Genomic DNA, 21,947 nt, shown 5'->3' with positions numbered 1-21,947 from the left:
GCAGGATGGGAGGTTCCGTCTGCCGAGGGGCCCTTGGTCGACTCAGACTCGGGGGGAAGGCACAGCTGTGGAGCAGAACCGATACCAAAAACCCACCTCGGGTCAGAGGAGTTTCCACATACCTGTTTCACCATGGAGGACAGCCAGCTCTGTATCTTTTACACCAAAAATGCTAGTAATGACACTCTTCAGCTTTAAAAGGTCCAGCCTGTTGTCGCCTTTTGGATTTTCCAGAAGCAATACTCCACCTAAAGAACCACAAAGACAAGTAAAACTGAAGGAAAAGAATAAATTTGAATGAAAAGTCCAGGAAAACACGTCATCTGTAGATCATTTCCAGTGAACGTCTGCTCGGGTGTTTTCCCATCTTCCAGCTGGATCTCTTTAAACCATGAGAGGACTGCTTCCCCTCTGGGCACACTGCAGGTGGAGGTGGTCTGCAAGGGTCCACTGCTGTAGCTCAGGTTTGCTACCCTCTCACAGGATCTCTCACAAAGCAGAATTCTGAATTCTGAGGAAGCTCAATTTCTCAATTTTTCCTTTTATGGATTGGACTTTTGGTGTCCCTTCTACGAACTCTTTACCTTGTCCTGAATTCTCAAGATTTTCTCCTACTGGTTTTTACGTTTACGCCCATGCTCCATTCTCAGTTGGTCTGTATGCGCTGTGGGCGCAGGTCCAGGCCTCCGTCTGCCTTGGTGCCACATGTAGAAAACATGCCTCAACGAACTGCTTTTGCTCCTTTCTCAAAAATCCTCTGGCCCCCATGTGTGGGTGTACTTCTGGTCTCCCATCTGGGACATGGATCAGTGTCTCCGCTATGCTCTCACCACATGGTCTTCAGGTAAGTCTTGAAATGGGGTAGAGTGATCCCTTTTATGCTATTCACAGTCTGTAAAATTGTATTAGCTATTTATTTCCTTTCTCTTTCCAGGTAGGTTTTATAATTTTGTCTACCAAAAAACACTGCTGAGGTTTGACAGGAATTCAGTTAAACATGTGTATTAATTTGGGGAGAACTGATGGGTTTCCCGTATCGAATGTTCCAATCTGCGAACATGACACATCTCTCTGTGTTTTCATCAGTAATTTGTAGATTTGGGCATATAAGTCCTGTACGTGTTTTATTAGATTTCCACTTAAGTCTTTTTTGAGAGACTGTAAATGGTACTACACTTTAAAATTCATTCTCCATGTGTTCATTGTTAGTGTATAAAAATTAAATTGATTTTTGTTATGTTTGTCATATCTTGTGAATGTGATGAATTTTATTTTTTATAAGCAATATAATTTTATTCAATTACCCAGAAACAAAATGCACCAATTAATATACAAACCCAAAAGGCATATACAACACCAGAAATACTTTAAAATAATAAATTTAAAGATCACTTGTAGTTTTTTCCTTGCAATGTGAGTGCTTTCAGCCAGAGAGTAAAGGACACACCATAGCACATCATGTGAAGGCAGGTGGTGGTAATGGTGCTGGGAAAAAACACTCTTGCTGGAGTTCGGAGCTTTTCTTCTCAGTTGTTCGGCCACTCGGCCCAAAAAGGGGCAGCACCGGGAGTGGCTCCATATGTCTGGTCACTGCTCATTCCATTGCTCCCTGGGACTGAAAGCAACACAGAACCCTGGCCTTGTTGACATCACAATGCACATCTGCTGCCTGTCTGACCACCTCCTTCCACAGGATCACAGACGGTCTCCACTGAGTGAGCCAGAATGTCGGCAGCAATGGACCAGCTACGTGCCACACATCACAGAACTTGAATAGCAGTTTGGGGGCCATCATCACAGGCCCAAAAGTACACATGGCCATCCTGGCACTAGCTGGTGATGGTGCTGATGGGCGAACCAGGACACATATCAATCTGTAGACTACTTGGGATTTTCTATGTAGACAGTCATGTTCTCTTCATCTCAGGTCAGTTTTATTTCTTCCCTTCTGATCTGTAGCCTTTTCTTGCCAACTTCCTGTGCAATGCTGAGTAAGAGCAGTGAGAACGGGTATCCTGATCTTGGGTAGAAAACATTCAGTCTCTTCCCTTTAAGTATAATGTTACCTGCAGGTTTATTCATACATGCCCATTACCAAGTTGATGGAGTTCTCCCTATTTTTCTCACAGTTTTTTTTTTTTTTTTTTTTTTCCGGAAGAACTTTATATTCATGAGAAGTATCAGTCTACAGTTTTTTTGTTTTTTGGTTTTTTTTTTGGTGTGTCTATATCTGGTCTTAGTGTCAATACTACTTTAATAAAGTGAGTTGGTGTTTCTTCTTTTATTTTCTGGAAGAATCCATAGAATTGGTGTTAGTTTTTTCAAGTCTGATTGAATTCTCTGGAAAAAGCATTTGGGTCTGATTTCTTTTTTTTAAAAGAAAATTTCTTTTTTTCTCCTCAGACACCCTTCCTCTCTTTTCTAAGACAAACTTACTATGAACTTTGTTTCTCAAGCCCATTTTTACCTATAAACAATGAGTGGCGATGTATAGTTGACATGCGATATTCTTAGCTTCAGGTACACATCACAGAGAATTATTATTATTATTTTTTTTAACAATGTGTAGATTGATTGATGTATTTTTTAAGTAATCTCTACACTCAATGTGGGGCTCAAACTCACAACCCTGAGAAAGAGTTGCATGCCCTAATGACTAAGCTAGCCAGGTGCCCTGAGATGTGATATTTTTATGTTATGAAATGATCCCTACACAGTTATCACAACATTACCAACTGTACCTCAAATCCTTGGGACTCAGGGATCTTAACAACTGCAAGTCTGTATCTCCTAACCCCCTTCAACGACTCCACCTGTTCCCTAGCCCCTCTTAATGGTAACCAAGCGTGCTTCTGGCAACAGTGAGTCTGTTTCTGTTCTACTTTATTGGCTTGGTTGCTTTCTTTTTTGTTGTTGTTTTTACATTTAACATATAAGTAAATTCATACAGAATGCTACCCCATTGTATAACTGTGAAACTTGCTTATTTCATTAAAAATATTTTTGGGGGGTGCCTGGGTGGCTCAGTCAGTTAAGCTACTGACTTCTGCTGAGGTCATGATCTCACGGTTCATGAGTTCAAGCCCTGTGTCGGGCTCTGTGCTGACAGCTCAGAGCCTGGAGCCTGCTTCTGAGTCTGTGTCTCCCTCTCTCTCTGCCCCTCTCCCACTCACACTTGTCTCTGTCTTGCAAAAATAAATGTTAAAAAAATTAAAAAATATATTTTTGGGATAATAGAAAAGTTTATAGATATATTTCATTACTTTTAATTGGTATACAGTATTCCACTTTCTGATGTACATCTGCATTGTCCAAACACTCTCAGTGATGGTCTTAGACTCAACTAGACAATCAAACTTTCTTGAGAGTTAAAAAAAATTTTTTTTAAATGTTTTATTTTTCAGAGAGGAGACACACACACACACACACACACACACACACACACACACACACACACAATGTGAGTGGGGGAGGGGTAGAGAGAGAGGGAGCCACAGAATCTGAAGAAGGCTCCAGGCTCTGAGCTGGCAGCACAGAGCCCCATGCGGGGGCTTGAACTTGTGAACTGTGAGATCATGACCTGAGCTGAAGTCGGATAATTAACTGACTTAGCCACCCAGGTCCTTGAAACATTTTTTTTGATGTGAGTCTTTAGAGATACAAATTACCTGCAGTCACATATTTTGATATGTTGTATTTTCCCTTTCACTCAGCTTTATGTGTTTTTTTCCCTTGACACATTTTTTCCAAATTATGGATTATTTAAAAAAATGTTGTTTAGTTTTCAGTGTGTGGAGATTTTGCTTTCACCTCCCTGTTACTGATTTACAGTTTGATTGCCCATGGTCAGAGAACATACTCTATACAATTTCAATCCTGAAATGTGTTGAGGTCTGTTTTCTGGCCCACACCATGGTCCATCCCATAGTAAATGTCCTGTAGGAGTCTGAGCAGGACATGCATTCCACTGCTGTTGGGTGAGCTGTTCCATTAATGCTGATTAGATTCTGGTTTTCTGTCTAACAGTTCTATCATTTGTTGAAAGAGGTATATATTCAATTTTCAAACTGTAACTATGGATTTTTTCATCCTCCTTTAAGGCCTATCAGTTTTCTTTCTTGTGATGTGCAGCTCTACTGGGTGCGTCCACATTTGGGATCATTATGTTTTCCCTGTGGATTGACATCTGTATCATTATTCATGTCACCGGTGACTTTCTTTGCTATGAAGTCAACTTTGTTGAAATGAACACTGACGTTTTTGCTTTCTTTGATTAACGTCTGTGTGGCAGATCTTTTTTTATCCTTTTACTTTCAACTTACTTACATTGTTATATTTGAATACTTCCTTATATACAGCATATAGCTGGTAGTTTTTTATAAGTCTGCAAATTTCTATTAACTGGTCTATTTAGAACTATTTACATTTAGTGTAATTATTATTATTATTTTTAAAGTTTATTTCTTTGAGACAGTGTGTGGGGGAAGGGCAGAGAGAGTGGGGGAGAGAGAGAGAGAAACCCAAGCAGGCTCTGTGCTGTCAGTGCAGAGCCTGGAGTGAGGCTCGATCTTACAAACTCTGAGATCATGACCTGAGCTGAAGTCAGATGCTTAACCAACTAAGACACCCAGGTGACCCTTTATTATTTTTCAAAGTAAACTCTATGCCCAATCCAGGGCTTGAACTCACGACCTGGAGATTGAGAGTCACATGCTTCATCGACTAAGCCAGCCAGTGCCCTGTCACTTCCCACCCCCTCCATTTAGTGTAATTATTGATGTTAGCTTAAGCCCTTCGTTTTAATTTTCTGCTTTCCACTTGTTCTTTTTTTTTCTAAGCTTCCTGTGGGTTATATGAACACATTCTAGAATTCCATTTTTATTTCTGTCATGTTTTTGTATGTGTCTCTAGGAATAGGCTTTTTCAGTGGTTGCACCAGGCAGTATCTCATGTACACACAAATGCTGGACCATTAGTGTCAGTGTATGACCAGCTTGAGGGAAACACAGGAATCTGACCTCCCTTTCTATCAGTCTGCTCTTCCCTACTTTTATTTCTCTTAAATATTCTTGTGTATACACTGAGAGGTCAGTTTTGTTATAGCCATCAAATAATTTAGAAAAACCAAGGAGGAAAGTCTGTTGAATTTATCTATATTTTGACTCTTTCTATTGTTCTTTCTTCTCTCCTGATGTCCCTACATTTCTTGTCATTTTCTTTCTGTTTTAAGAATTTCCTCTACTTATTCTTTTAGAATGGATCATGCTAGCAACAAATTCTTTTAGCTTCCCTTCACTTGGGAATGTCTTGATTTTCCCTTCACCTTGAAAGATATTTTGCCTGACCCAGAATTCAGGTTTCTCTCAGTTTCTTGAATCTGTAGGTGTGCATGTTGTGCCAAATTTAAGAAGTTTTCAGCCATTATTTCTTTGAATACTTTTCCACTGCTGTCCTTCCTTCTCACTCTCCCGGAATTCAGGGGGAGAATATTAAACTTGTATTTAAAAAAAAAATTTTTTTTTTCTTTTCTTTCCAACGTTTATTTATTTTTGGGACAGAGAGAGACAGAGCATGAACGGGGGAGGGGCAGAGAGAGAGGGAGACAGAGAGTCGGAAACAGGCTCCAGGCTCTGAGCCATCAGCCCAGAGCCTGACGCGGGGCCTGAACTCACGGACCGTGAGATCGTGACCTGGCTGAAGTCAGACGCTTAACCGACTGCGCCACCCAGGCGCCCCTTGAACTTGTATTAATATTCCATAGATCTTTCAGACTATTCATTTTTTTTCAGATTAAAAAAACCTTTCTTTTGTTCAGAATGGGCAATGTCTGTTGTTCTATCTTCCAGTTCACAGATTCTTTCCCGTCCCTTCTATTCTGTCATTGAACCCATCCACCGTGTTTTGTATTTTAGTCTTATATTTATCAGTTTTAAAATTTTCACTTGTTCCTGCAGTGTTCAGGGCTGCTTTACACTTTGTCAGATAATTTTTAACATTTCTGTCATCTTGGTGTTCACATGTGTCTTTTTTCATTCAGCTTAAGATCTTCCTGGTTATTGACATGATGACTAATTTTCAATGAAAACTTGGATGTGTGAGGTATTAAGACTGGTTCTTATTTAAATCTTCTATTTTAGCTTGCTTTGTCTGACATCACACTGGCAGGAAAAGGGGCACTGCTTTGCTCCTGCCTGGTGGGAGGAGAAGCTAGGCACCTAGTTCAGCCTCCACTGCCACAAAGGTCAGGACTCCTCAGTACTACAGGGGTGGAGAGCACGAGGAGAGAGTTCCCACCCAAAGACATCTTCTTGGCCTTTAAGAGTATGAGTGCTTCCTCACCGCTCCCCATGCAGCCTTCACGGACCCCCTTGCAGGATGGTGGGAGTACATAGCCTCATTAGCCCTGGGTGGTAGTGAGGGAATGGACGCCTTGGTACTGCCCAGTGGTCTCAGTGATAGTACCGGGCAGAGGGGCTTATTGCTGCCCAGGGAAGATGAAAAAGTCTCAGCTCAGTGTTTGGGCTTCTGACACCATGGTGGTGACAGGACCTTGAGGATCCTCAGCCTGGCAAAGGTCTAGGCTCCTCACTTGGCCTTTGCTGCTATTGAGTGTTAGTGGGGCCATAGTTTTTTCTGTTGTGTTTGGCTGCAGTAGAGAAGAAGTCTAGAAGTTTTCTGTCTTGCTAGGCTACACCCCTCCTGGTCCTCTGTCTACAAAAAGCAGCATTTGTTGGGACGTTTTGTCTGCACTTGGCATTTCCAGTTGCCAACTTCTTCAGCTCCAAGTCTGGGATACGTGAGGCACAAAGAAACACCAGGGAACTCTCCATAGTTTGTTGGCCTCAAGGTCCCTCATTGGTCTGCATCTTCTGACGTATCACACCCAGGGTATTTGGTGGTACTTCGTGGGAAGAATAGGGAAAAGTATGCCTACTCTACTTCCTGGAAGTACAAGTCTGACCGTTTACCTCTGTGGATTCATTTTGATGGCAATTAGAAAGAGAAAGTTATATGATGTTCCTAGTTCTCTTAGAACAGCTTTAAAGACATTCATAGGTTTACGGGTACCTGGGTAGCTCAGTCGGTTAAGTGTCTGACTTTGGCTCAGGTCATGATCTCACAGTTTGTGGGTTCAAGCCCCACGTCGGGCTCTGTGCTGACAGCTCAGAGCCTGGAGCTTTGGATTCTGTGTCTCCCTCTCTCCCTGCCCCTCCCTGCTCCTCTCACAAATAAATATTAAAAAAAAAAAAAAAAAAATTCATAGGATTAGCTAAAAAATAAAGTACAAACCACAGGATTCATTTATTCTTACCTTGCTCGCTGCCATTTGTACAAATGTTAAGATTGACATATGCACAAGCAGGCCCAGGCGGAGATGATCCTCTGGTGAGTGTAATTTCCAGGTCAGATCCCTTTAACTGAGCACATGAGAGTATGTGACTAACTGCAGTACCGACCACAGTGTCACCAACTAACACAGCAACTGCTCCTCACGCCAAGAGCTCTGCACAATTCTGAGAGCATACTCAATCCCACCACTAAAATAGTCAAAAGCTACTGCTTTTCCCTTCATGTTTCTCTCTTTTCACCTTGTTCTCTTAAAAATATACAAAACAGAAATGAAACTATCTTGTAACTTGATCCACTGAAACAACGACATCCAGCCCAGCCTGTCCCCGATAAAGGAGGAATGAGACAAGGGACAAATGACTGAATACATAACTGACACAAAAAGGAACTCCTTCCTCTTCTATTAATCACCTATTTCTTAATTATGGCCAATATCTTCCATGTCTTGGTTTCACATTTTCATAGTTACATCTAAAATGTGCCAACAGGAAATGAAGTAGTTATAATTTTATGTACAATCTACTACCATCAAACTTAACTGCTTTACAAGTCAACTGTTGTTTGCTTTTAACACTCAAAGAATCCACAATATTAACTTCTCTAATTTTAGATAAAGCAGTCCCACGCAGCCACTGATTTCCCGGCAGCCCTCATGCACCTACTGGCTACCTTCCCCAGGGAACTGCTGTGAGAACAGTCCCTCCCTCCCTCTCTGGACGCCCCGTCCCGGACCTGATCCAGTGTATCAGGACTGAGGACTGTGCCAATTGCTACTGGGGGTACAATGTCAACAGACAGCAACATAAACTTAACATGAAATCTAACCCTGTATCTTTTGACAGTTCAGCAGAACCCAGAACTCACCTGTGTTTTTTCTTGAATAAGGACGTTATCTGATAATGGAACTGGGTATGGTTTCAAGGGAGCCTTTATGGTGGCGAATATAAACTCCGTGTGGCTTTCGATAACATTATTCAGATACTTTCCTTCAGACTTAGCTTTATAGTAAACTGTTATTTCATCAGTCGGAACCAGATTGCACTGAAGGCACATACAGAAAATTTACAAGAAAGTGCATTTGTTAATCAAAACGGACAGTGCTGCTGAGCACGGCTGACAGTCCCGTGTTGGATCATTACAGAAGGGCACAGGCTCCTGCCCAACCCTCCTCTGAAACAAAGGAGTGACCGAGTGCAAACGTGCTCACAGAGCTCTGAACTGAGGCAGAGCTCATAAGCACCCTGTTACGTGCTGGACTCCTGAGGTCTGGACTCCAGACCACAGGTCTCAGACACCTGGCCTAAGGGCTGGTGGGGGCCCCCTGCTCCGGTCAGGGTGGGGGAGCCTCTGCCAGGGGTGGGGTGTGGAGGAGACCCCTCCTCAGGGTTAGGGTGTGGGGTGGGAGCTCCTGGCTGCCTCACCGGGCCAGCGATGGGCACGGTGCACCCGTCCTGGCTCCCAGCTCCCCAGTGAGGAGAACCACCCCCTCAGTCCAGACGCAACAGTGTATCCCTGAGCAAGAAGCCCTTCCTTGGACACCGGCTGTCATGTCTGGTGCCAGTCAGGAGGGCGACCAATCCAGAAGAGGATTTTGTGGAAACCCTGGAGAACTGGAAGCAGTGGACAAAGGGGGGGTTGGGTGAATGCTCCTAGTCAGAGAAACGAAAGAGCCACGTGCAGTTTGGGGTGACTGAGTAGGGAGGGGAAGGGCCCACGTTTCCTACAGGGTACGACGTACACACAGCAGATCTGGGACTAACTCTCATTACTCAATTACAATTACCTGTTTACATTAGCTGCCTCTCCTGTCCTCCCCAACAGCCAACACAAACAAACCAACCATGCAAAACTCCCAGTTTGCTTGTACTTAATGTGACAAACTGACCTTTTTGCGAAGTTTCTGGATGCGATTGATGACCTCCCGAGCCACTCCTTCATCCACCATGGACTGTTCGGGGGTGACGTCTAAGAGAACCAAAGCCTGTAGGAATGGATGGTGCACAGCATATAAGGAAGAATAGTTCTCAAACCCAGCACAACTGTATGTAAATTAAATTATAAGGAGTCTGTAACACAGCACTATTCACCCCACTGAGCAAAAGAGATAAAGTTACACTAGCATCTGGATGGCTCAGGTGCTTCTTTGTGAGAAGCCATTCCTCTCGCCAGGAGAGGCTGGCGTCTCCTGTTCTGCAGGTGCTGCTCCCAGGACACATGAGAACCTTGAGTCTCTGTGTAACTGCTGTTTGTCTGTGTGACCGCCCTTGCAGGGAGTGGGGTCAACAGTCACGGCCCACATGACCGCATGGCTTCTCACACCGTGGACGAGCTGGTAAGGGCCCCAGAGCCGCCCCGTTTCTTCAGCCAGGAACCCTGCTGTCCTTTGGATCGGGGGATTTGAGACGTGATTTCTACAGGGGACTGCAATACGCTTGATGGGATAGAAACTGCCATCTGCTTACTGACTTTGTCTACTTCCTATGCCATCTGTCATGGAGGCTGTTGAAGACGATGTGAGTAATGTAATGTTGTTGCCAGCACACAGGGGGGGGGCGCTCGTAAATCAAGCACCAGCCCCAAAGACATTTCTGAGGAAACTCAATCAGTGAACAAACTTGCTTCACTAGAGGGCAGAACTGGAGATGGATGAGGAGGAGTCAGGGCAGGGCCACCCTGGTTCACAACACATAACCTGTGTCAAGAATCCCAGAGGACAAGGCCACCTCCTTGAGTGACTTCCTCAGGCTGGCCGCCATCAGGGTGTTCACACTCTCCCACCCTCGTCTCAGCTTCTTCCCTGATGGCTCCTCATGCCATCCGCCCATGGGGAGCTAGAGGCTGGCCTTCCTCACGTGGTACTTGCCGCCCCACTACACGGGGCATGTTACACACAGGGGGCCTCCCGCAAGCCCCCCACTCCCACCCTGGAGATCTTATGACCCATCTGCCCAGAGAAGTCTGGTTGGAAGCAAAGAGAGACGCTCTGATCCCAAAATCTAAAACTGCTGCAAGTCCCCCTCCAGGAGGTCCCACACCAACCCGCCCCCACGCTAGACTCTGGGCAAGAGCCCTTCTCTGTGCTCATTTCTTTTCTTTCTTTTTTTTTTTTTTTAATAATTTTTTAATACTTACTTTTGAGAGAGAGAGAGAGAGAGAGAGAGAGAGAGAAGAGAGAGAGAGAGAGAGAGAGAGGTGTGAGCAGGGAAGGGGCAGAGAGAGAGGGAGACACAGAATCTGAAGCAGGCTCCAGGCCCTGAGCTGGCAGCACAGAGCCTGATGCAGGGCTGGAACTCACGAACTGTGAGATTATGACCTGAGCCAAAGTCGGATGCTTAACCAACTGAGCCACCAGGCATCCCTGTGCCCATTTCTACCAGGTAACTCATCATGCAGAAGAGTAAGAACTGAGTTCCTTTTCTGTCTCCGTGACTGACTTGATCCTTGAAGGGTGGGGTTACATCTTGCTCATTTTTGTACGACCTGACACTCACGAAGATTGCCAGCAGAGGTCACAAAATATCTATTTGCATATACGTCAAAAAAATGCCACGTTAAGACGAGACAACAGAGGAGTTTACTAGAGAAATCTCAGGTGAATGCCTGGTCGATCTTACCCCAGGACAGGCTGCCAGAGCTGTCAGGACAGGGTGGTAAATACTTTCTCATTTTATGCTATCTTCTGGAAAAGCAATGTTCTAGGGAAGAGAAGTACCTGGGCATCCGAGTGCGCTTCGTACTGCGTTGTCCCTCCTGCTGTCTGGTCAAAGGTGTACATGAGGCGGATGTCCTCTTCATGCAGCTCATGACCTTCGACAACAATGGTCCCTATCGGAGAAGCAGCTGCCACTGTTAATCAGCCTCCTGCCTCCTCCTCACGCCACCCAGCTACCAATATATTATGCCATTTTTTTTTAAGTGTATTTATTTTGAAGGGGGAGGGCAGAGAGAGAGAGAGAGAGAGAGAGAGAGAGAGAGAGACAGAGAGAGAGAGAGAATGCCATGAGGGCTCAATCTCACGAACTGTGAGATCACGACCTGAGCCAAAATCAAGAGTTGGACGCTTAAATGACTAAGCCACCCAGGTGCCCCCTGATGCATCAAGCTGCAGAGACTTCAAGAGATCATGTCTTCTTGACTCATGCCATTGTTGCAGTCAAGGATGCGAGAGACTTCCTTTACACTTGCCCAAGCTGCCTTGAGGACAATTAAATCACCGCCAACGTCTACCCGTGTATATAAGCCCCTAGATCCAAAGGCCTATGCCAAAAGGTGACATGTCCCCACCATAAACACACAGCAGCATGATGGAAGAGAACAGGCTGCAGAGTCCAGTCGGACCCAGGCCCCCACCCACTGGCTGCAGGACCCTGGTGTTCCACTACCTGCTGAGGATAGGAGGGCAAGGGTGACGTGAAGCCAACAGTGAGCAGGGGGAAGTGCTGGGCACCACCCTCCCATGGGAGCCAGGACGCATGAACAGCGGCTGTCGGTAACGCCCATCTGCGGTGAAGCCTGCTGTGGTTACCTACAATGGTCTTGGTCAGCACTGACTTTACGTCACTCTGTTCTGAAAACCATTTTGCTTCCCAGTAGTGCAGAAATCCATTTGAAAAGTAGTTTAAAAGGAACCTGTAGATCTTTAGTATCACGTAAATTTTATTTCAGGAATTTTAAAATATTTTGGCCATCTGTTGACACAACTTAGATTTGTGATTTGAAGTTTGATCAAAGATTGTTACTTTAACAAATCAATCAAGTTGGTTATGACTCAACTTTTATTTGCTAGCTTCCTATGCTTTATAAATTTTATCTAAAAATGTGGGGACTTTTAGGGACACTTCTCCCGAATTCCATGACCACTCATCTGATTTGAGTCCTTAAATCTCCCCTTGTGACACCTCTGCACTTACGATTTTCAGCTTCAGAGGGAGCCCTCGCCATCAAACACCTTGTGCCCTCAGGTGGCTGCAGCACATTGAGCAGACAGTAAGACCACAGGATTCTAATCAAGGCAGAGCTGAGAATTCCCGGGCACCTGGAAGGTCCCCCAGAGGAGAGGAGAGAGGAGCTGAGTCCCCTTTCCTAACCTCCTCGTATTATCCTAGGCTTTTCCTTCAGAGCACTTGTCAAAACTACAATTTCCACAAATTTTCAATGTCGGCCAGCACATGAGGATAAGGACACCGTCTGTCTTACTCAATTCTGGGTTCCCAGGGCCAACCAAATGGAAAAGCTTTAGAAAGTATTTGTTGAATGAGTCCAACTCCAATCTTGCCAAAATCTGAGACCAAACTATGAATTCTAGAGATCTTAGAGAAATCATGGGAAGTTCTCACCCAGTTGTCCCTCACAAGCAGCTCCAAACCTCAGTGCTAAATCCCTTTCTCAAAATAGACTTTAATCCTTTCTTTCGAATATATTCTAGTCTTCATTTGGACACCTCCAAAAACCTACATGCTTTTTCTCCAAAAGCAATGACAGTACCAATGACACTTGATACCAGGGGGTTCAGCTCTCACTAGGGTAGTTTCTGGGCTCACGTTAGCATCTGCAGAATTCACTGGTAATGAAGGTTCCACCCATCTGGTTCAGTAAGTTCTACCTGGAAATCTAGCTCAGCGGAATCAGTTCTATGGAATATTTCCATGTGAGAATACTCACTGCAGTATTATTGAGAATAGTAAAAGAAGGGAAACAATCTAAAGAATCAAAAATAAGACTGGTTAAAAACATCAGATATCCCTATGAAAGAAAATTATTATAGCAATTATTGAAATAACATTTTAAAGACTAATAACACACTTAAAGTAAGAAGTGCAAAATAAAAAAGTGAATAAAACAAAGTATATAAGTGAAAAACACATTTAAAATTATAGCGTCATCTCCATTTTGTAAGGCTCCAGTTACATGACTATCTGTGTAACAAGAAGGAAATCAATCAGAATTTTCATACTGCTCCAGCAGTGGCAGAGAGTAGGCACTCAATCTGCATTAAATGGATGGGTGATGGGTTAGGGGGCATTTTTAGTCTCTTCTTTTCCAAAATTATCAGTATTTGTAATAAACATGTTTATGACCAGGAGAGGCTGGAACAGTGCAGGTCAAACAGGAGCCCAGGTGAGAGACCGCATCAGGTGAGGGCCATGGACAGGGTCGGCAGGGGTAGACACCCACCAGTCTCCTGGAAACGCTCTAGCTCCTCGCTGCTTAGCTGCTTGATGGCCATCATCACCGCCCTGAAGGCTCCCTTCAGCCGCTTGCCCAGGACCATGTGGTCAGGTTCTGCCCTTAGGCGAATGCCATACTTGTTTTTATCTGTAGACAGTGTAACTTTGCGAACATTCAACTCCTATAGTTGGTAGCCAAGATGAAACAGAAACATGGGAGATGAAAACGTGTGTCCACAAAAACTTGATATTCATAGTAACCTAAGTCACAACTGCCAAAAAGTGGAACCACCCTAGAGCCCCTCACCTGTGACGGGTAAACAAAATGTGGTCTATTCACACAACGGACTATTATTAGCAAAATAAAGGAACGAATCACAGCCACAGCCTATACCATGAATGACCCTTGGTGCCAAGTGAAAGAAGGCAGACTCAAAAGACCACCTACTGTCCGGTTCCACTTACAGGAAACATCCCGAGCAAGCACACCCAGGGACCGAAAACTTACACCTGTGGTTGCCAGGGCACAGTGGGGTCCTAAGGGCAGAATGGTGTGTGAATGCTAATGGATACTGGGTGTCTCTTTGGGGGGATGAAAACGTTATAAAATTACAATGGCTGTACAACTCTATAAATAATACTTACAAATCCTTCTTGTCCAGATCATTCAAGACAGTTGAGCAAAACTCAACTAAATAAGATTCTAGAATTAGAAATATGAACTTCACCTCTCAGGAGTAACGTTTACTCAAGCAATCTCAAAGCTCTAGAAGGTTAACTACCAACTTTCTGAAGAATCAGGTGGCTGTAACATGTCTTGCCTCGACTATGCTAGTTATGGGTTACCAATGCAGCAGGAAATGGAGGTGGCAGGTCATTATACCTGACTGGATTACTTGACCTGATCATAGTGATTAAGACAATCTATTTAAATATACTCTATTTTTAACCCTATCTGCAAGCATTAGTTATAGAATTTATAATCTAACTCTTTAGTCCCTAATATATGTCTAGAATCCTCAAGCAATTCAAAACCAAATCTAGAAATTAATATTTTCTACAGTAATATATTTAAATATTACCTGTAAAAACATAAAATTGAAATTAAAAATATATTTATTTTTAAAACATCGTGGAATATAGCTTTCTGGGAGACAACTGACATCACAGTTTACGCTGACTCCAAATGCACTCCGAGGGACCCACCCACATCTACACGCTAACATACGCACAAAGACACATACCTTTTCTTTGTAGTCAGAAACCTGAGTTTTCAACAATGGGAAAGTGATTTAAACAAAGACGTAGCGGAGAGCAAACACTCTCCAGTTGTTAAAAGAATAAAGGAGGTCTCTAGGTTCTGACCTTGGGAGTCCTTTAAGAAAAACTGTCAAGTGAGAAAACCAACTTGAAAACTATACATGTGGTCCTCTCTAGCACAAAGTCAATGGTGTGTACATGTGTGTGCACACAGCGCTCCGACAACCTGGCAGGGATGCCCTGGTGAACATCCCCAGAAGCCGTTGGACGGGAAGGGACTCACCCCATACTTGGTGCTAGAGTCTGAGCTGCTCATGACCAACGTGTGCTCACCTGTTACTTAATGATTTGATGGAACGGTTTTTGGGTTAATTAACAAACACTCTGGAGAAAATAAGTGGATGAAGATAGTGAGTGTATTACCACTAAGGTAATGAAATCCACTGATCTTGGAACTGCTTTTAAAGAATTACAATTACACTGTAAAAAATGCAAAAATGCATGCTGATTATAAGCAAAGTGTCACATTCCGTGGATGGTTTGGCATATGAATGTACTGACACACGAAAGGAAAGGATAAATGATACATTCAAAGTGAACCTCACTGAAGAGAACTAGTCACAGTAATCTTCTCAAAGAAGGAATTCTTTTCGGACCCAAACAAACAAGCCAGAGGTCTTACCTCAATGATATACTTCTCCAGAGATTTGATCTCATTGAGAGCTTCTGGATCCTGGTGGATAACCACAATTTCTTTCAAAGGATACTAGGAGGAAAGGAATGGAAAGTTTACTAAGCAGCCAGCCCTTGAAACTGCAGGAAAATGAAATGTTAAAATCTGAATCTCAAGTTCCAGACTGATCAGGCTCATCTGGCACTAAGTCATCCACACCCCTGTTGCAGAAAAGAAAAAAAAAAATACCATTGCTGGAAGCTCTCTAAGAAAATGCTCCAAAGGCATAATGATTTAGGCCTGTGCACATAAAATACAAACAAAGCGCCAAACCTTTATCGGAATGGTTCTGCGGTCTCGAATCACTCGCCCAAGCTCAATCACAGACTGCATCCGAGAGACCGCGCTCTCTGTGTTCTTGTCAATCAGCTCCTCCCTGGTGGCAGAGGTGGGGGTAAGAGGGACCCCATGAGAAGACAGTCCCAAATGACAGGCATGCACAGTGAGGAAGGGGCAGCCCCAGGAGCCTCCACACTGAACATCCCTCCAGCCCCTCCGCAGCCTGAGGAGCGGGCGGGCTAGCAGGCGGGCAAAGGGCATGGAGGGGCCAGAGCAGGGCCGCCATGTGAGCCTTCCTGGACCCAGGAGAGGCTTACGTGTATTTGATTCTTACCGAACGTGGGGCAGCATGAGGTAGTGGATGCTGAGTGTGTCCTTGTCCTGGACAGAACCGGGGTCAATCAGCAGCTTTAGATTCTGGTACATCAATTCGGTAAGAAAAGGTGTATAGGGGGCCTGCGTGAGGACATCGGATATCACATCACTGACACACAGCCATCAGTAACTGATTTCAGTTAGAGTGGAAACAGCAGCTCCACACTTTAGAGAACAACACAGGGACATGCACAGAAGTGGGCATGAGATTACTGAACACATCGTGTGAAAGAAACGGCCTCCTTCTGAACTTGGCAGGATGGATGCCATGCAGCCCAGTAGCAGGGTTGCGGCCGGAGGCCCCGAAACATCCCGGAGGAAGGTGTGCAATAAAACAGGAGCCCTGGCCACATTAATATGCACACGACTGAATGTCCCTACACCTCAGAAACCTCATCTGTAACCTGGGGACATGTTCCCTAGGGTGACGGTGAGTGAGTCGGACTTCAGGCACGGGTACTAGGCAGGCTCCTGTTCATGAATGTTCAGGAAGTGAACAGAAGACTTGTAACATCACACTAGAAAAGTGGTAATAGGATATTGGGAACCTAAGCTGGAATTTTCACTTGTGTATCACTGAATATTTTAATTGATAGGATCATGTTTTTACAGAAATCCAGGTAAAGATGGGTGTGTGCTCACAGGGAGCAGTGGCTTTTCCATCTAGAGGCCAGCACCCTCCCTAAAATGTGCTGCCAGTGTGAACAGGAAGTGAATGTGTCTTATCCCCTCCTGACACAGACAAGCTAGTAAGATTCTGGAAAAGGAAGTACAGATTCAAGTTGTTTTAAAGCTTCTATTCCTATTTCTGGGAGGATAGGTACAGACTAGACACAGACAGAGGACACAGCAGCAATGGGGCTGGCATTTCAGAACTGGGTCCAATATCTCACCATGAGCCTGCACAGAGACAGCAGAACACTGAACAAGGTCTCCAGGGCCATGACACAGTCCTCCACCCCGTTTTCGCCCTAGTCAGCAAGAAAAGAACACGCATCAGACTGGGAGGTGACCTGCAGAGCACAGAGCACGCGGACAGGACAGAGGGCCTGGGACAGGAGGCCAGCCAGCATGGGCCCTGCTATTTTCCACCTCGGAGGCCCAGGTGGACGGGAGGACCTGCAGGCATCGGGTGCCACGTACGGAAACATGTACAGAAAACTTAAAGTAATTTTAGGTAAGATTCTCATTTTTAAAAAATGTATACACTGTATATTTTAAAAAACGTATACACTGTATATTTAAGAAATAATTACACTATCATTGCAGGAAAAACACAAAGGTTATAAAAAAAGAAGTCAACCATAATGAAGTTATGCAGAAGTAACCACGGTGAAAAGTTTAGTTTAAGCCCCTCGAGATGTGTGTGTATAGGTATGTGGTCTATTGAACAAAAATGAAATTACTGTTCTGTTACAGGCCTTCATCATTCACACACCTGAAGACAGACTGATGGGATGAGGCACAGGTGCCCTCATGGTCTGTATGTGGCCTTAGGGCCTGGGACAGGATGCAGGCTTCACCGAGGCCAAGTCCCCCACGGGCTCAGGGAAGAGTCCTGTCAACAAATAATGGACCCTCTAGAGGAAGAACCAAGGAGGGGCCCCTCTTGGGATCACAGCCATACCAGAAACACTGGCAAGTATCTGTATGAATTTCTTCTGTATTTTAAGAGATTCTGCTCAGCTTAGTCTCATATGGCCCTGAGACTGTCCAATAGGACGTGTCCTTAGCTGTGTTTTGAAAATACGTGAGGTGACTTTTAGAACTTACAGATTCCCATCCATCAAATGGTGATACATATAGTTAACTTGCAATGTAAAAAGGAGAAAGAGAAAGAGCTTCAAAAACCAAGAGCATCTGAAAACATTCCTTTCTCTTCTGGCTACGCCCAGGTGGCTCCACTGTTGCTGCCCTCATATCCATCTGTGAGCAGCAGCCTGCATGCACTCACCTTCAACCTTCTGCGGTTCATCCGGACGTACCAGTTGGTTAGGACATCCACGAACTTGACCAGGCGAGGCACTACAGTATAGAGCCTGTAAGCTGAAAGCAGGCAATCAGGCAGTTAAGAACAGGTGAGCATCTGGGGTACGGCAAGGGCCAGACACAAGACAGGGCTGGCTGCCCTGCCACCCCAGGGCTGCCACGACTGCAGCCTGCACTGTAAGGGGACAGGAAGAAGCAAAGGGACAGCCCTGATGGCATGTACCAAGGATGCACCACATGGCCGTCAGGGTGTCCAGGGGCACATGAACCACCCTGTGTGAGCTGAGGACAAGCTCCCGCTGTCAGTGAGAGAAACAGAGCCCCCAGACCCGCGGTGGAGGCCACAGGTGCACGCCACACGGCTCCATGAGGCCCGTTTCCCTGGTGCTGTGTGTGGGGCAGCACCACGAAAGCTCAACTTCCTTGCACTGTGCTACCATGAGCGTCCACTAGGTCGTGCTAGATGCACTGAGGGCTCTAGTCAGGGGCTGAGGCACAGCACCAGGCCAGTGCTTTCCAAGCAGGAACGCTCTGCTCCGAGGTCTGGAGACACTCTGGCGGTCACAGCTGGGCAGGTGGGCCCCGGGGAAGCTGCTCACCGTCCTACAGTGCAGAGCCAGCCCCCTACAGAGGATGCCTGGCCCAAATCCCCAGTGGAACAGGCTTCCTAGAGGCCACAAACGTCCAGGAAAGACTGCAGAGGAGGCTGTAAAAGGAGAAAGACAGGAGAGCTCCCGAGGAATTCCGAGGGCAAATGGAACGGTGAGGGTGCTCAGCCAGCCATGTTTGAGGCATGGGCCTATAGTTAGGATTTTCCTGTTCACCTCCCCTTAATGGATACTCCACACTGTACAAAAATACACACCAAAAGCAAGAATAAGACCAACAATTATAAGTAAATACAACTTATATCAATGAGAGTGTTCAGTAAATGTTAACGAGGCCTCTGGTCTAAACTGGTAACCATGGGGCGCCTCGGTGGCTCAGCCGGTTAAGCATCTGACTCTTGATTTCTGCTCAGGTCATGATCTTGCGGTTTGTAACTTCAAGGTCTTTGTGGGGCTCTGGAACCTGCTTGGGATTCTCTCTCTCCCCGTCTCTGCCCTTCCCCCACCCCCAAATAAAAAACTGGTAACCACAATGAGAAGCTGCCAAGGGCAGAGCGCGGCTCACAAAGACCAGGGCTGAGGTGCTAGTGGCCACTCACTCCCGGAGAGGCGACATGGCAAGTGGAGGCCTAGTCTGAAGGGAAGAGGAGTAAGAGATTTCTAGGGTTCACTACACCCCTCGCCTTCTCAGAGGCTAGAGTTCCCTGTGCCTAGGTGTCAACCCTTGGAGGGCACACAGAACCATCACAGCACAGCAGTACCATGCGCTGTGGGGTCCCTGACGGGAACTGCAGACCCTCTGGTCCTCAGAACCCTGTCTGTGAAGGGCTGAAGGTAAAGAGTTGGCTGCTGTTCATCTCCTGTGCTCAGCCATATGTGCTTCCCAGGAGACAGGCCCGAGCTCAGGTGCTGCCCAAAGACAGTCCCCAGGCTTGTTTCCTATCACTCAGGAGGGACGGGTGGACATGGCTGCGAGCAGGTGTCCTGGGGTGTGCACTGAGCTCTGCCTTACACATTCATTTCCATCTTCACTTACATCAATTTGTCCAACAGCTTGATAGTCACCTGATCCTTAATGATACATGTTCAGTGGGTGGGCGCAGGCCTCGAGGGATGGGGCGGAATCCTTCTGTGCCAGGTGCTGGGGCACCAAGGAGGCCATATGCCTGCACGAACGGCAGGGCATTGGGGGGGCAGGTTAAACTTGTCAGGGCATGCGCAGCAGAGCCGTCTCTCCTCCTCTGCCCACCGACTTTGTCAGACCCATGTCAGGTATCCTACTTTAGTAGTTTCTGGAATTTCTCTCTCAGACTTGTAGCTATTCTGTCCCCTACCTCCAGGAAACCAACATAAGCTACTCTCCCCACCTGTGTCTAAGACCCAATTCGTTGCTGTTAGGTAACAGAAATATGAGGAAATATCTGCCTCATTATTATTTTTCTGTATTTCCTTATTTTTCTAGACCAAACAGGGACTACTTACTTAATGATTAAAGCAGACTAAAAATAAGTAAAAACGCGTGTTAACAAATACTACCTGAACATCTACTATCTTCTGGCTACTCTATGCACACGATCTTGGTTTGAGCCTCATAACGACGCCTCTAGGCACTTTCCACAGAAAGGAACTGCAGCTTGAGGACTTTAGGCAGCACCTGCCACCGGAAAAGGTGGTGGGGGTGGGTTCTGAACCACTGAAGCCACAGAAGGCCACAGGTCCGCAATGGTACCTGGGGCGGGCAGGGTGAGGCTGAGCACATTTCTACAATAAGCCTTAACAAAACCATACCTGAGAGATTAAAAGAAACAATTACTTGCCTCCTGTTCTGTATCTCTCAAATTGCCTATAAAACTTTCTCTATGTTTATAGAGAAACACAGTTAAGCATCAAAAGGGCAATCAGAAAGAAAAGAGTCCTTATATCCGGCCCTAGAGTCATACCTGCCATTTCGGTCTCAAAGAACCCAACCAGCGACTGCATGCAGGATAGGAACCAGCGGTCTGTCACGTTGGCACTTTCTTTAACCGTGTTCTCATTGTACAGGAACTCCATTTCTTCCTCCTGGGGAGTGACAGTCACTGAAATGTTCTGTGTGCTTAGGGGAAATTACCACACAGAAATGAATGCTTTGAATCACTCCACCTGAAAGTAGCTCACAACAATCCACAAAACCCCAGAACCCAATGGGCAATTTAAATTTCTGACTGTCGCAATATTTTCCAAATAAGCTCTACACTTGGGATATTACGTCCTCAATGAATTACATTTTTGAGTGAAGTAAAGAAAATTTAGAGGAAAAATATCCCTTTGCACCAAAAAGTTTATGAATTGAAAAATATTCCAAAGTCTTATAAGTGTAGGATTTAGTTACTTAAAGCTGCATAGCAAAAGCTAGTACAGCTGGCCAGGACTGGATGAAGGTGTATAAACCGAACACGAACACTAGGAATTTATATCTCTGCTTTACTGTCCACTGTACTGAATGCTTTGACTCGCCCCTCCTTTCCCCTGCAAAACCCTCCTCAAGCTGAAGGCCCATTTCACCCATGCCCCCCACACTGTAGCAACCCCAGGCTGGCAGAGCAATGGCCATGCTAATGGTGGCCCTGATCTGAGGGCCTGATGGTGGAGCTCGTGCCCGGCTGCCAAGCCCAGGAGAGCCCCATGGTGCTCCCGAGTCCCGCACCAGCTAGAGGCCTGCAGGGACCTGCCTGCCCTCCATGACTCACAGGGAGAGGCCACATCAGGAGATGAGCCAGAGGCAGCCAACGGTGAACAGCTAGCCCACCGGAGTGTGGCCTCCAACCAATTTCCAGAAAGGATTAATGTTGCATGATTAGTCAGTGGTATCGTACACAGTAAGGCGCTGGACATAGAAGATGCGTGGTATCGGGGTCTGACCCTAAACGGAGCCCTGAGAGCACAGACAGGCACCCCCGTGCAATGGAGCCTCAGGGGAGGTGGCTTCTCAGACGGGGCACAGAACCTCCCCAAGGTACTTCCACACACACCACAATCCTGGTTTTCCCTCCTAACAACCCAGTGGGACGTCTCTCACTTTCAGAGCCTGGACCTGGATGCACCACTGAGCACCGTGTGTAGCAGCCTCTCCTCAGCGTTTCCTCACTGTAGGAGGCCGACTCACCCCCAGCCCACCTGTCAGCCTGGGGTCCAGGAGGGAGGGCA

At 45.7% G+C, this 21,947-nt stretch overlaps 1 protein-coding gene and 1 long non-coding RNA gene across 4 annotated transcripts in view; one reads left to right on the top strand and one right to left on the bottom strand.

Annotated features, from left to right (window-relative positions):
* Nucleotides 1–21,947, bottom strand: part of IARS1 (isoleucyl-tRNA synthetase 1) — a 67,310-nt gene that overhangs the window by 6,283 nt on the left and 39,080 nt on the right. For all 3 annotated transcript variants that reach the window (XM_027041280.2, XM_027041300.2, XM_027041282.2), the window contains 12 exons: nt 20,702–20,822; nt 18,119–18,210; nt 17,058–17,135; nt 16,124–16,245; nt 15,784–15,886; nt 15,460–15,543; nt 13,525–13,699; nt 11,063–11,175; nt 9,236–9,331; nt 8,215–8,391; nt 7,313–7,418; nt 123–248 (listed from right to left, as the gene is read on the bottom strand). In XM_027041280.2, the coding sequence (XP_026897081.2) occupies nt 123–248; nt 7,313–7,418; nt 8,215–8,391; nt 9,236–9,331; nt 11,063–11,175; nt 13,525–13,699; nt 15,460–15,543; nt 15,784–15,886; nt 16,124–16,245; nt 17,058–17,135; nt 18,119–18,210; nt 20,702–20,822 (1,393 nt within the window). The remainder of the gene's footprint in view (nt 1–122; nt 249–7,312; nt 7,419–8,214; nt 8,392–9,235; nt 9,332–11,062; nt 11,176–13,524; nt 13,700–15,459; nt 15,544–15,783; nt 15,887–16,123; nt 16,246–17,057; nt 17,136–18,118; nt 18,211–20,701; nt 20,823–21,947) is intronic.
* Nucleotides 1,398–20,958, top strand: LOC128312270 (uncharacterized). The gene is made up of 5 exons (XR_008291365.1): nt 1,398–1,927; nt 9,621–9,863; nt 17,140–17,341; nt 17,434–17,496; nt 17,584–20,958. It is a non-coding gene; the product is annotated as an uncharacterized LOC128312270 (long non-coding RNA).

The sequence above is a fragment of the Acinonyx jubatus genome, chromosome D4, assembly GCF_027475565.1.
Source record: "Acinonyx jubatus isolate Ajub_Pintada_27869175 chromosome D4, VMU_Ajub_asm_v1.0, whole genome shotgun sequence".
NCBI classification, from domain to species: domain Eukaryota; kingdom Metazoa; phylum Chordata; class Mammalia; order Carnivora; family Felidae; genus Acinonyx; species Acinonyx jubatus.
Note: the sequence above shows the minus strand (reverse complement) of the source record. Positions and strands in the feature narration are given on the sequence as shown.